At 36.6% G+C, this 14,560-nt stretch overlaps 1 protein-coding gene across 1 annotated transcript in view; it reads right to left on the minus strand.

Moving 5' to 3' along the window:
* The window catches only part of LOC122802503 (multidrug resistance-associated protein 1-like), a 1,262,326-nt gene that overhangs the window by 208,215 nt on the left and 1,039,551 nt on the right, over window positions 1–14,560 (minus strand). The window contains exon 22 of the mRNA XM_044072155.1: window positions 11,804–11,930. Within this exon, the coding sequence (XP_043928090.1) occupies window positions 11,804–11,930 (127 nt within the window). The remainder of the gene's footprint in view (window positions 1–11,803; window positions 11,931–14,560) is intronic.

Below are 14,560 nucleotides of genomic sequence, written 5' to 3' on the forward strand. Positions count from 1 at the left end.
ACTGTCACCAAGGCCCTGGATGAGGGTAAGTCAGAACATACAGCTTACCATAGCTTGGCCAAGGCCTTTGAGGCAATCCCCCATGTAGGCACCATCAAGAAGCTAACACAACTTGGCATAAATCCATATCTCATCAGGTGTGTGGCCAACTGGCTGACCGACAGGACCCTCAAGGTCAAAATAGGTGGCTCCACCTCTGATAGCAGACCTGTCACTAGTGGAGTTCCCCAGGGATCTATCCTGGGATCCCTACTGTTTGGCATCTCCTTCTCAGAGGTCCATGCAAAGACAAAAGGCCTGTGGCTGACCAAGGTTGAGGAAGACTACAAGTTGGGTACTGCCACTGGCTCCTCAAATTATAACATACTACAAGAGGGTCTCACAGCAAATAATGACTGGTGCCAAGGTCATGGCCTCAAGCTAAATGCAAAAAAATATATTATCATACCATTTGGCAAAAACACAGCCTCTACTGATTACCACATCAACAGCAACCCCTTAAGCACACAACCTGTGGTGACAGACCTGGGTACTCAGGTTGATAACAATCTCACATTCAACCATCATATAGCAGCAGTGGTGAGAAAAGCCTTTTACTTGGTTCATCTCTTAAGTAAAGGGATCGCATCCAGAAAAACGGAGGTTATTACCTCTCTATACTCCTCCCCCTCATCAGAACAATAATTGAGTATAATGCCCCATTTGGTATGTACCTCTCCAAATATTTGCACCAACTAGAATGGGCCACAGAAATACCTCATTAAAAAGAATCCATGGCCTCCAACATCTGTCCTATGCAGACAGGCTCAAATCCACTCTGTATCACACAGGTCGCTCAGAGGTGACCTGTGTCTCACCTACAAGGCAATATCAGACCCTGCCCTAATAGAGATGCTCTATATCCGTAAGTTTAACTCCTCGAGTATTAACCGCTCAAAAGGCCTGAATCTAATATGCGACATCAACAAAACCTGCTGGAGAGACAGGTTTGTCTCCCAGAGACTGCCCTGTCTCTGGAATAGACTTCCCATACACGTCAAACTGAGTACCTCACTAACCTTCTTCAAGTGCAGCCTTAATGACTGGATGGGAAACAACAAATTTGTACCAGGGGTTCCACCTGTGTCCCTCATTGACAGGGGTGATAGGTGCTGACTGAGGTTTCTTTTTGGGGATAAATTCTTGGCTAGGCTTGTAAGGGCCTATGATCCTATGAATATTGGCCCATTATATGTCAGCCACACAGATGTTTAGAAGATTTAGCTTCAGGCATCAAACCTGAGAGTGTTTTTATTGAAAATCTCAGGGAGGAGATCTAAGCTGTGTGAGTGGCAAAAACAAACTGGTAACTTAGTATCCAGGCATGTTCTTCATGTGCAATGCATTAAATCAATGAATGGTGTGCATTACATTACAACATGCACCTCCAAGCATGGGAATATTAAAGAAAAGATACCAAACTCAAAAGGGAGTCAGGATTAACCTAAATGTATATTTATAAAGGGGTCTATGTCAGATGATCGAGTTTTCAGAAATTTGAAATTCATATGGTCGAGATCATATGAATAGCTGGATTCGTTTTTATTGCAGAAGTTTGGTAGTCCATAAAAATATTACATTTTTCATTTTTTCAAGTAATTACACAGAGCATGTTGAATCATGTTCTAGTAGTTTATAACCTCAGTTATTTTGTAAATGTGCACGCACTATGAATGTAGCCTGTCTCTGTGGCACAGAGGAATACAGCCCTGACTACAACCCAGGTAACCAGGGATGGGTGAATGGCTCTGTCAATATAGGAGCCAGGAGGGGTGGGGTGGGGTGGGGTGAATGAATGGATGTTGTCCATTCATTGGGAGGGGGTGGGGTGAATAAATGGATGTTGTCCATTCATTGGGAGGGGTTGGGGTGAATGAATGGGTGTGGCCCACTCGTCGGGGGGGTGGGGGTGAATTAATGGGTGTGTCCGACTCATCTGGAGGGGCTGGGTGAATGAATGGGTGTGGTCCAATTGTCAGGAGGGGGTGGGGTGAATGAATGGCTGTGGTCCACTCATCAGGAGGGGGTAGATGAATGAATGGGTGTAGCCCACTCATCAGGATGGGGTGGGGTGAATGAATGGATGTTGTCCACTCATTGGGAGGGGTTGGGGTGAATGAATGGGTATGGCCCACTCGTCGGGGGGTGGGGGTGAATGAATGGGTGTGCCCCACTCATCTGGAGGGGCTGGGGTGAATGAATGGGTGTGGTCCAATTGTCAGGAGGGGGTGGGGTGAATGAATGGGTGTGGTCCACTCATCAGGAGGGGGTGGGTGAATGAATGGGTGTAACCCACTCATCAGGAGGGGGGTGGGTGAATGAATGGGTGTAGCCCACTCATCAGGAGGGGGAGGGGTGAATGAATGGGTGCGGCCCGCTTGTCTCTCTTTCTTGGGGGTTGGAAAGGTTATCTGTACTCAGGCGCACACTGCATATATGCAATTTTTCTGGGGAGATGGGAGACACTACCTGCTGTGCTTTGGGGCTGGGGTAGAAATGCATGAAGGAAATGTTTATTGGGGAAGTGAGGAGGATGTCCTTTGCTGTCACAGTCAGCCCACTGCAAGCTCTCTTCTTTCTTGCTAAGCTAACTACATGTCAGGCCAAAGCAGAAAAAAGAACACAAACCACACATGATGGCTGCCTTCACGATGGCCCTTCCCAGGGGTCCCTCAACCCAATAATGGGGAAGAAACAACCAAAGAGCTGGGGGGGGGGGCTCACTGTCAAGCAACAGTGAGAAAGTCTGAAAAAATATGCATTGCAAACATCCAAACAGTCTTTAATGGAATGATTAATGATTAATGATAGCTGCTACAACTTTCTGAGTTGTTTTAAATAGCAATGTCAGTTTAGCAAACAGTGTTTTAAACATAAGCATGGCAAAACCAATTGCTGTGCACATGGGTGATGCACGGCCAGGAAATACCATAGAAAAACACAGTTGGCCAGCAGAGATAGCAGTCAAGCATACAGCCAAAAGCAGATAGTAAATAAACAGACTTTATTTGGTATAAAAATAACAAACCGGTTTCGGCAAAATTATGCCTTCTTCAGTGTTGGAGAAACAGACACACAGAATACAATTGAATATACAAATTTATACTTTAAGCTAACCAATGAGCACACTGGTATGCTACTGATGCTCATGAATAACACATGAAAAATATAAGAAAACAGAATGCAAGAGACCAAGGCTACTATTCTGACATATGATAAGATATTACAAACAAATCATTATAGTGTATGTTAAACCCATAATAAGAACAATATTTGTTAAATGATGAAGGTATATATAGAACCAGAAATATGATAATAATAGATAAATACACTATATGTGCATACATGAGATATCAATATTTTACCCACATATAATAAATCCAACCAGTAAGGACCCACTTCCCTACTGTAAAGTATATGGTTGTTAACTAAAACAACTAACATATATTATTACTCATAATAAATGTGGTATGATATATAAACATGTATGTCCAATCAATAACAAAAATATTGAATCATATTAGAAAATAAAACTATATTATACCTGACACCAATAATGATTAATGTGAGGAATGAATAAATATCATTCTCCATAAAATTGTGGTTATAGATGATCATTGAGTCCAGGTGGACTCTAATCCATCTTGGGACCAAGGCTACGATGATAATTGTTGCGTTTTCTTGAGGTTGGGCCTACGAATTGGTGGATTATTCTACCTTGTATATCGAGGGATACTTTCTACAAGTTTGGGACGTTTTTCATGCAGATTGTATATACGCATTTTGTTTGGGATAGTGTTTAAATATTTTACGCCTACGAATTGGTGGATTCATGCATCCAAGGTATTGTGGTGAATTTTCAACTAATTTGGGATAATTTTGTGTAAATGGTCTACATGTTCGTGGTTTGCGATAGAGGTCTAACAGGTATTTACTACACGTGCTGGCTTTGTCTTCATTGACATTTGTCTGTGGTTACTGTCAAATCGGATAACATGGCATTCAATATGGGTTTGATATGGTGGATGTGAGTGACATTTTTTCATCGAACAGCATGGGACAGTATTTAATATCATTTTGGGACTAAGTTTTTGGGGACTATAGCTTCAGTTCTTGTGTACAATAACCTTATATTTAACACTTATGTATCATTTATTATTGTTCTTCATATACTTGGTATATGTAGGGCAAATATCTCTTTACTTGACATTGCGTTAGTGGGAAATGTGAATACATAGGTGTTTTTCTTGGACCTTATGTGTCTCGCTAAGTACTAGTACAGGATACCAATCCTGTATACTATGTGTATGTAGGGAGTCTATTTATTTCCTTGGGATTGTGTTAGAGGGACATATGAATGCTTATACATGAGTGTTGTTTTCTTCTTGGACTTTATTTTCGCAAAGCAACACTTCAACACAGGAATCTGACCTCGAAAACAATCTCATAGGCGTGGTCCTGCTGAAGGACGAAATAACTCAACTTGGCCGAGAATTCGTGACATTGTCAACCTATGGGACATTATTATTTATACATTTTTGTATTTTTGATTACACATCTGCAACTTTTTGTGTATATTAACCTATGGTAATACTTATTGTACAATGCAATTTTTTAATGTGGTAAAATAAGTTTATTCAACATAGATTATTAATTATTATTATATTTTTCATGTATTATTCATGAGCATCAGTAGCATACCAGTGTGCACATTGGTTAGCTTAAAGTATAAATTTGTATATTCAATTGTATTCTGTGTGTCTGTTTCTCCAACACTGAAGAAGGCATAATTTTGCCGAAACCGGTTTGTTATTTTTATACCAAATAAAGTCTGTTTATTTACTATCTGCTTTTGGCTGTATGCTTGACTGCTATCTCTGCTGGCCAACTGTGTTTTTAAACATAAGCACTCCATTTTGTCTAAGCTACAGACCCCTTGATCCAGACAGTAAGCAATTCAACCAACAGATTGCTCAATCAAATAATAGAATTCAGATGGCTTGATCAAAATTTCATTCAACAAGATAGACTTACTACAAGTGGGGCATGTCAAAGGCATAGTGATCTCGGGATTCATAAAGAAAAAGCGGTACAGGGGCTGCAAATGATTCTGTGCATATAAATCCCTCTGTATTGCATGAAACAAACATTTAATACCAACTGTCCATATGATGCATCTAGAGTCATCAGATTAAATTCATTTGTGTCTATATTATCTAGTATTATCTGTCTGAAACATCTTGATTTGCCTATTAAAGGTTCGGTTACAGAAGCAAGGAATGATTTAAATAAGTTGTTATTTATGTACCCGATCATCATTTACTGTGTTGGCATTCAAACGTTCTGTCAGGTTAAGGTAATCTGAATCAAACAATGATTATGTACCAGATCATCATTTATTGTGTTGGCATTCATCTGTCAGGTTAAGGTCATCTGAATCAAACAATGATTATGTACCAGATCATCATTTACTGTGTTGGCATTCATCTGTCAGGTTAAGGTCATCTGAATCAAACAATGATTATGTACCAGATCATCATTTACTGTGTTAGCATTCATCTGTCAGGTTAAGGTAATCTAAATCAAACAATGATTATGTACCAGATCATCATTTACTGTGTTAGCATTCATCTGTCAGGTTAAGGTAATCTAAATCAAACAATGATTATGTACCAGATCATCATTTACTGTGTTGGCATTCATCTGTCAGGTTAAGGTCATCTGAGTCAAACAATGATTATGTACCAGATCATCATTTACTGTGTTGGCATTCATCTGTCAGGTTAAGGTCATCTGAATCAAACAATGATTATGTACCAGATCATCATTTACTGTGTTGGCATTCATCTGTCAGGTTAAGGTCATCTGAATCAAACAATGATTATGTACCAGATCATCATTTACTGTGTTGGCATTCAAACGTTCTGTCAGGTTAAGGTCATCTGAATCAAACAATGAGATACTAAGTGCAATGGTATCATAGGTTCATAGGTTCATAGGTTTATACTAGGCTATCTGCCCTAAGGCATTTATAAGCCTAGCCCAAAGTTATGTGGCTTACGCCACCCCTTATGTTAGAAATAATGTGCCCATTAGTTTGTTGTGCCTCTGTCCAGCAGTGACACAGAGATGATTCCCGGGGTAAACCTACAATCTCACATCCACCAGTCAAGATTTCTCTTGAACAGAGCCAGCAAGGTGCTCTGCCTCACATGGACCAGGATTTTATTCCACAGCATGGGGAGTCTCTGTGTGATAAATCTATCCCTCCAGCACGTCCTATTTATATCCGTGCTAAGGTTTAAGTCACTTGCTCTAGTGGTTCTGGTGTATTTGGATTTTTTGAGGTGGAGCATGTCCATTAATTCCGGGTTGGTCATGGCCTTGTATGTCAGGCACAGGTCACCTCTGAGCAGACGGTATGCAACTGAATAGAGTTGGAGTTTCTTCAGTCTGGCAGTATATGACAGGTTTTGGAGTCCCTTTATCCTTTTGGTGAGGAACTTTTGGGGTCTCTCCAATTGCTGCAGGTGTCGGGTGAGATACATCCCGAATGGGGCATTGTACTCGATCATTGGTCTGATAAGTGAAGAGTACATGGGAACAATGACCTCACTTGATCTGGATGTGAATCCCTTCATGATCAGATGGGCAATGTAGAAGGTCTTTCGAACCACTTTAGCAACGTGAGTGTCAAACGAGAGGCCACTGTCAACCTGGGTACCCAGGTCCCTGATAACCTCTTCTGTGCTTAGTGGGTTGCCATCTATATGGTAGCTTGGGGTCACCTTGTTTTTCCCGAAGGGTATGACTATACACTTTTTTGCGTTTAACTTCAGGCCATGGCTCTGGCACCAGCTATCAGTTTCCGTGAGACCCCTCTGAAGGATGTCTGTGTCCGATGTACTATCCACTATGGCACCCAGTTTCGCTTGTCTTCAGCTGTACCTTCCATCTGTACCCTCCACCTAAGTAACTGTAGGAAATGCACCAGTCAAGAATTATGATGTAAAGACCATGACTACTGTACATGTAGAGGTTAGTTTTTTTTTTTTTTTTTTTTTTGAAAAACATGGAGTGTTTTTCCTTGTCTAAGAACATAATGAGAAATATTCAAACGTTTATTCCTTTTAGGTCAAATCATTCTACCTGTTGGCTATTTTTTTTTTCTTATGATAAATTTTGGGCCTCACCTTAGAGTCTTATTTCATCCTCCCAGGGATATTAAACAGATGGAAACACCACCATCTTACTTAAAGGCAGCCATCCTCTGGAGGAAGTACCTGTAGATGTAATACATTTTATTTTTTTTCTGGTTTATGAACCAATGAGAATAACATATTCAGAAAATACACAAAAGGATCCAAGGATGACCAAAGGCTTCCAAAATAAATCTGTCTTTAATGTACAAAATGAAAAAGCATAAGCGCTTTCGTAGCAAAGCTACTTCATCAGATGCATTTCATAACTAAAATTCTCTACTCATTTTATATATATATATATATATATATATATATATATATATATATATATATATATATACACACACACACACACACTAACTAAAAAGGTCACATGACTAGAAACTTTGTTCCTTAAAGACATATTACTAAAAGAATGCTCAGTGCAATGTATTTATATATGAATGCTAAATAAGAACCATTCAACAAGGAATAAAAAATTACATGTATATGTAAATGTACCTAAAATAATAAATAAAAAACAAGTAATCTCCGTGGTATCCCTGAAGTCTCAAAACAACCCACTAAAGTGTAGTGGGTCTAAAAACAAAACAGTGTAAGAAACTTCTCTGTGTGGAAGATTTTCAGTCCATATATTTCTAGTTAATCACTGTATATTAATCAGATCAGACAATAGTAATCGAAGAAGCGAATGTAAACTTGGCCATTCAAAAAGTAATAATAGAAAATATATAATTCTACAGCATTACTAAGTATTCGAAAGTAATCCAAGCAAGACCGGCCATCTGTTTCCAGTCGAAAATCCTTTATTAAGTACGCAGACAAGCGATCCAAGTAAAACAAAAATAGAGTAATAATTTCCATACAAGCTTTCTAAATATATACATACTTTTTATCAGGCGTGGTTTATTGTGCTGTAAAACAAAGTGTTATTGGTACACATGTTAAATTCACATCCCTTCCCCCATCCGTGTGACATTTGAGCTGGTCCTGCCCTACCTAGTAGCTGTCATAGTAATATATAACCCTAATGTACTTTAATAGTACATCTTATTTAACCAAATTAAGTAGATTATTAAGTCTGTGATTTTGTCCAAGGCAATATACTACATGGCAGAAAATATATCAACCTTAGTTCATTTTGCGATCAGAAATTATATATAAATATATACATATACATCAACAAGAACCAACAGTGCACAAAAAACTAATAACCTCCAATGAGGAAAAGGAATGCAGTGGACAGCCCAGCCATGGCAGCCCCCATTGCTATACCAGTTTTTTGTTTGTAGTGTTTGCCATTGAAAGTAAAGAAATTGAAGTCCAGTACAACAGCCGAAAGAAGATGTACCATTGAAGTACATTAGGGCTATATATTATTATGACAGCTACTAGGTAGAGCAGGACCAGCTCGAATGTCACACTGATGGGGGAAGGGATGTAAATTCAACATGTGTACCAATAACGCTTTGTTTTACAGCACAATAAACCACTCCCATGCCTGATAAAAAGTATATATATATATATATATATATATATATATATATATATATATATATATATATATATATATATTTAGAAAGCTTGTGAGAAATGACATCTCAAACTTCTCTCTCACTTTTCAAAAGGAATTTGAAACTCTACCTTAACAATCATTGGCTATGTACCTGTACTAACCCTGACTAAATCTTCTCATATTCACTTATCCCAACTCATCCCTTACTAGCTACCTTTTATGTATCAATAAACTACATTATTGTATATATCTTACAAGTATATATCTGCATCATACCTCAGTCCCTTACAAAATGACCATGTTAATTCTACTCTGTACCTTACAAAATGACCATGGTAACACCAATTTGTACTATTTGAAGAGGAAAAAGAAAAAAAACAAACAAAAAAAAAAAAAAACATTTTATGTAATATTGCTATCTCTATTATCTGTATAACTCCTGTTTTTAACTTTGTAAAAAAAAAAAAATTCTGTATGATTCTTGGAGCTTTTCTCCCCGGGCCTCTACTGAAAATGGACATGTCTCCAGCTAGACTAGCCCGGTCAACAAATGTAAAATAAAAAATAAATAAAAATTACTCTATTTTTGTTTTACTTGGATCACTTGTCTGTGTACTTAATAAAGGATTTTCGACTTGAAACAGACTGCCTGCCTTGCTTGGATTACTTTCGAATACATAGTAATGCTGTAGAATTATATATTTTCTATTATTACTTTTTGACTTGACAAGTTTACGTTCGCTACTTCTACTACTATTGTCTGATCTGATTAATATACAGTGATTAACTAGAAATATATGGACTGAAAATCTTCCACACAGAGAAGTTTCTTACATTGTTTTAAAATAATAAATAAAAAACATATACTTATTTTTAACATCATCATCTTCTTTCGGCTGTTACTGTTAGAGGTTGCCACAGTGGATCATCTGTTTCCACTTCTTCCTGTCCTCTGCATCTTGCTCTGTCACACCAACCACCTGCATGCCCTCTCTCACCACATCCATAAACCTTATCTTAGGCCTTCCTCTTTTCCTGTTACCTGGCAGCTTCATCCTTAGCACCTATTTCCCAATATACTTTGCATCCCTCCTCAGCACATGTCCAACCCAATGTAATCTTGCCTCTCTGGCTTTGTCTCCAAACCTTCCAACCTGGGCTGACCCTCTAATATACTTATTCCTAATCCTGTCCACCCTCGTCACACCCAGTGCAAATCTTAACATCTTTAACTCTGCCACATCCAGCTCAAACTCCTGCCTGTTTGTCAATGCCGCTGTCTCCAACCCATACTTATTTTTAACAATTGTTATTATTCAAAATAAATAAATGCCAGATTACTTCCTATTTAGTGGTCTGGCTTTAAGCTTCGGTCTCAGTGGTATCCTGTCATTCAGGCCATGTCCATAGTCCCCTTATAGTCTATAACTATCCATTTGGCTTACAACTGTTCAGTTTGATTTCTGATGTCCCCTTTCCTTATATTTTCATGTACACATCCTATTACCATAAACTTGAACAAATGAGAGGCATCGGTGTCTGCAATATGTTTGGACAAATCACTGATTGTACCACATTTACTCATGTGAAAATAGTACTATTGTAGACACTGATGCCTCTCAAATGAATAGTTAGACTATGAGGTCTCAATGAATGTATTTCTATCAACAGTATTCTTAGGTTGAAGGCACTGGAAAGATGACCTGATTTATTTTAGTGTTCATGGAAACATGTAAAATTAAACAAAATTAAGTTGTTTTGAATAAGGTCTTAAAGTAAACACCTATTTTTGTATTTATATTCAACATATATGCTACCTATTTAATTTTTGAGATGTGTTGGAATGTTAATTTTATGCTTTTTAAAGGTTTTATAAATATCCACGGATATTTATTAATATTTATAAATATTCATAAATATGTATGCAAAGATTTGTTCTCACTGGCTGAAATCATGGGGGGAGGGTGTGGGCTGTCTGTATGAAGTCTTCACTAAATGAAGGTATTTAAACATGCTTTCTTTTAAACTGTCTTTTAAATTGCCTGAAGAAATCTCTTATGGTAGAAACAAAAGTGCTAATTCTGTTTCTGTTTTGATTAAATAAAGTGTGTTTTTCGTGGATAAACAGACTTAGAATATTGGATTTTACATTTTTTGCACCCCACTGGAGTATTCACATTTCCTGCCTTCTGGTCTGGTTTTCTTCAGTTTGTGGCTTTCTGGCTTATTGAAAGAAAAGTTTACTGAATTTATTAAACTAGAAGCACAATGTCCTGAATTTTACTCAAAATTACAATAAGAAAAATGGATACAACATTTTCAACGGCACTTGCACTCTCTCCCTTGGATTTAAATAACTAACCCTGAAGTACTAATGCCTTAGAATTGTTACCTAAAGGTAAGGAAGGTATTATTGGTAAATATGTCACATGAAGACAGTCATAGGTCTTGCCTACCCCTCAAATGTACAACATGTTTTCATTTTAATAAGTGTCATGGGAATTCATTTTATAAACAGCCCTAAGTCTCACATAGCAAGGTTCATACTAGCACTTTGGTAGAAGCAAAAACACAGTGTTTCTCTACACAGAAGGAAGAAAAAAGGCAGGTTAAGGTGACAATGTTAAGAAAGAACAGTGTAGAGATAACACCTGGCATGTGTTTGTTTCATACAACAAAACCTTAAACTGGATACACCTGATGTGAAATTAACTGAATTACTATTAATGATTTTTACTTATCCACTGTTTATTGATTGCTGCTTTTAAGTCTTATGCCTTGTCTTGTGCCTGTCAATGCTGACTTTTTTATACTACATACAGCTGTCAAAGTGATGGGGTGCCGAAGGCAGAGTGGTGTGGTCCTCAGGGCAACAAGCAACAGGTTGTGGGAAGTTTAAAGTCATCAAGTCTCAAAATGCACTAATTATATCTAAAAATATAATTCCTACAGAAAAACTAAAGCAGCTTGATTCTAAGGCATCACTAATTCTTTAAACATTTGCATAGTATCTTTTGAATAGAAACAAACTATGGCTTTCACTTACATTTAGTGCATATGAAATAGATAAGCCCACAGTGCCAGAACTCAGGTGTTCTCTACCCAACACTGCAAACAGGGCTGCAAAGAATATCATTAAGTTCCCCAAAAACTCCAGTCGAATGGCAAGCCACCTGCAAAAATTAAAAAGAATTATATGTTGAACACCAACATCTACAAAGTCCAGTACATAACGACTAATTTAATAATTTTACACAGGAATAAATGCTTTCATTTTACAAAGCACCCGCAACACAAGAAGCTGATCCAGGTACTAAAGTGAGCATTTCACTTGTTTTCAAGGAATGATTAATTTTTCAAATGCTGACACCTTGTGGTGCATTTCTGTTTTGATCGAAAACATCCTAAGATTGACAATTAAAAGGTCTTTAAACTAACATGAAATACTCACAGAGATAATATGGCATACCCAGGGCATTATACAAATTCTGGATTAAACTGAGACTTTTTCATTTATGTGCACAAGTCAGCAGACTCAGGTACTCAACCTATTAAGTCACATGGATGATCAGCAATCCAATTTCTAACAGCGTACAAAGTTGTGTTACTTTGGAGTTGGTTATATTAGACTAAATGTGCAGAAGTCATCAGGCAACTTCCCTACATAAGAAAGTGTTGCTGATTTTCCTTTAAGCTGAATGGGTTCTACTGTCTAAGGCTCACCGATAAACTGGCTACAGATGTAAATCATATTCACAACAACAAATGTACAGTATAATGAAAAAGTTAACTTACACAGGTGTCCTACATTAGAAGGCTGTGCACTCCAGTGGGTTTGCAACAGGTTTCTAGCTGCAAAGCATTAGTTATGCATGTTGGCCTCACTACTGTATCCATGTTCCATGATTTCCTACTTATAAAAGCACTTCACTGCATCCCTGGCATTTGGCTTATTAATCCCACCTTCTTTCTCACAAGTCATATTCTATTGTCCTCAGTCCCGTATATTTGTAGAACTCATCACTTTTTTCAGCACAATCATACCTGCCTGAAAGGTCATTTCTACAGCCTCCAGCTTCCCATAAACAATTTTCTTTTCTTTTCAAACATTTTTATTGTTTACATCATAGGAAAAAATTAACATAATATTTACAGCAAAAACACTTCAGATATATAAATAATTACATATAGTATATTGCTATCAACTAATGACACCATTGGCAAGTTGTTATATTTTTCCATTAACAATACATTTTGCCAATAATTAATATTCAATTGTTTTACTTTAGCTCTCATTGTAATGATGATAATTTCTCTTTGACAAACAACAGTGGCCAGGTTTATAAATTCTATGAAATTAGGTGATGATTCACTTTTTCCAGTTCAACGTAAATATTTTTCTAGCAATGGTAAGCAAAGTATATAAAGGTGTGCATTGTTTTTTTTAATATAAGAAGGAACTGGTGCGTTAAGTCAGCTAACGAGTTTCAGTTGAATGCACATCTGTTAAAACATAAAGCTTTCAAAAAAACTGAAACTCATCCCAAATATTTTCTTTTTCTCATACGTAACAAAAACATGATAGCAATCAGACTTCAAAGTTTTCTTAAATCTCCAACAAACATTCTCATTAGTTTTACATATTTTAGACAATGTACAGGGAGTAATAAAAACTCTGTGCAAGTCCTTCCAAGAAAGCAATTTCAAATAGGCACAAAATGTAGCAGATGACACTGGAGAGAATAGATCTTTGGAATTATCATCATCAACTTTATGAGTTAAATTATAATTACTTATAATTTTGTCTGCTGACAGAATATCTGAGACATTTGAGAAATTGAACCAATACATACAATTATTATGCTTCAACTCTAAAATATGACAAATTATTCTACTTTCATAAATTTCCTTTGTAAAAGCTACTGGAAAGATGGTAAAAACATGATTTTAAAGAAATTATTTTATTTATAATTTTTATAAAGGATGTAAACGTTGAGTTAATAAAATCTGAACTGGATAACTTTCTGGAAGATCCATCAAAAAGATTTTTACAACTTGCAACATTTTATTATTTATGACTTCTACAGAAGGAGTAGGTTTTAATTTAGAATCAACATATATATGTTCATGCATTAATTTTCACTGAGATTTATATGGATTAGCTAAACAAATCAAAAGGGTTAGCAAACGTGAGGCCTGACAATAATTACAAATGCTTGGAAATGCATTCCTCCATCATTCCACGGTAAGATTTACAAAAGCAGCTCAAGGTCTATTAGGATGCCAATTATTTTTCTTTCTAGAATCAGTGCAATTGATTGAATATATATCTTTGACGATAATATAATTTTAATTAATAATAATCTATCCTCAAAAGAGAAAAATAAATAATTCCACTTACTAATTAAAGACCTTATTTATTCTATTACAATAGTAAAAATGTCATTAACAGCAGTCAAATTCTCAAGGATATGTATTCCTAGAGATTTAATGTCATTTCTAACTACATTTAGAACTATAAATATTTGTTAATGGATCAATTATATTCTAACTAGTAACACTTATTAAATTTCATCATAGAAATGTCTTCAGTTAATGTAAGAGAATTAAATATTTCATTAATAGAATTATTTGCATCACCTATTAACAGAATATCTTCAGCAAAAAGCTGAATTTTAATTTGATAAAATTTGTTAAGATGAAAGTTCTCTATTTTATTAAGCTTTACTATATTCTACAAATGTTTGCATGGTGAGGGCTAATAAAGTTGATAGTGGGCAGCCTTGTTTATTAGCTTTTTAAA

Source organism: Protopterus annectens, chromosome 5.part0 (assembly GCF_019279795.1).
Source record: "Protopterus annectens isolate FY-2018-M chromosome 5.part0, PAN1.0, whole genome shotgun sequence".
NCBI classification, from domain to species: Eukaryota; Metazoa; Chordata; order Ceratodontiformes; family Protopteridae; genus Protopterus; species Protopterus annectens.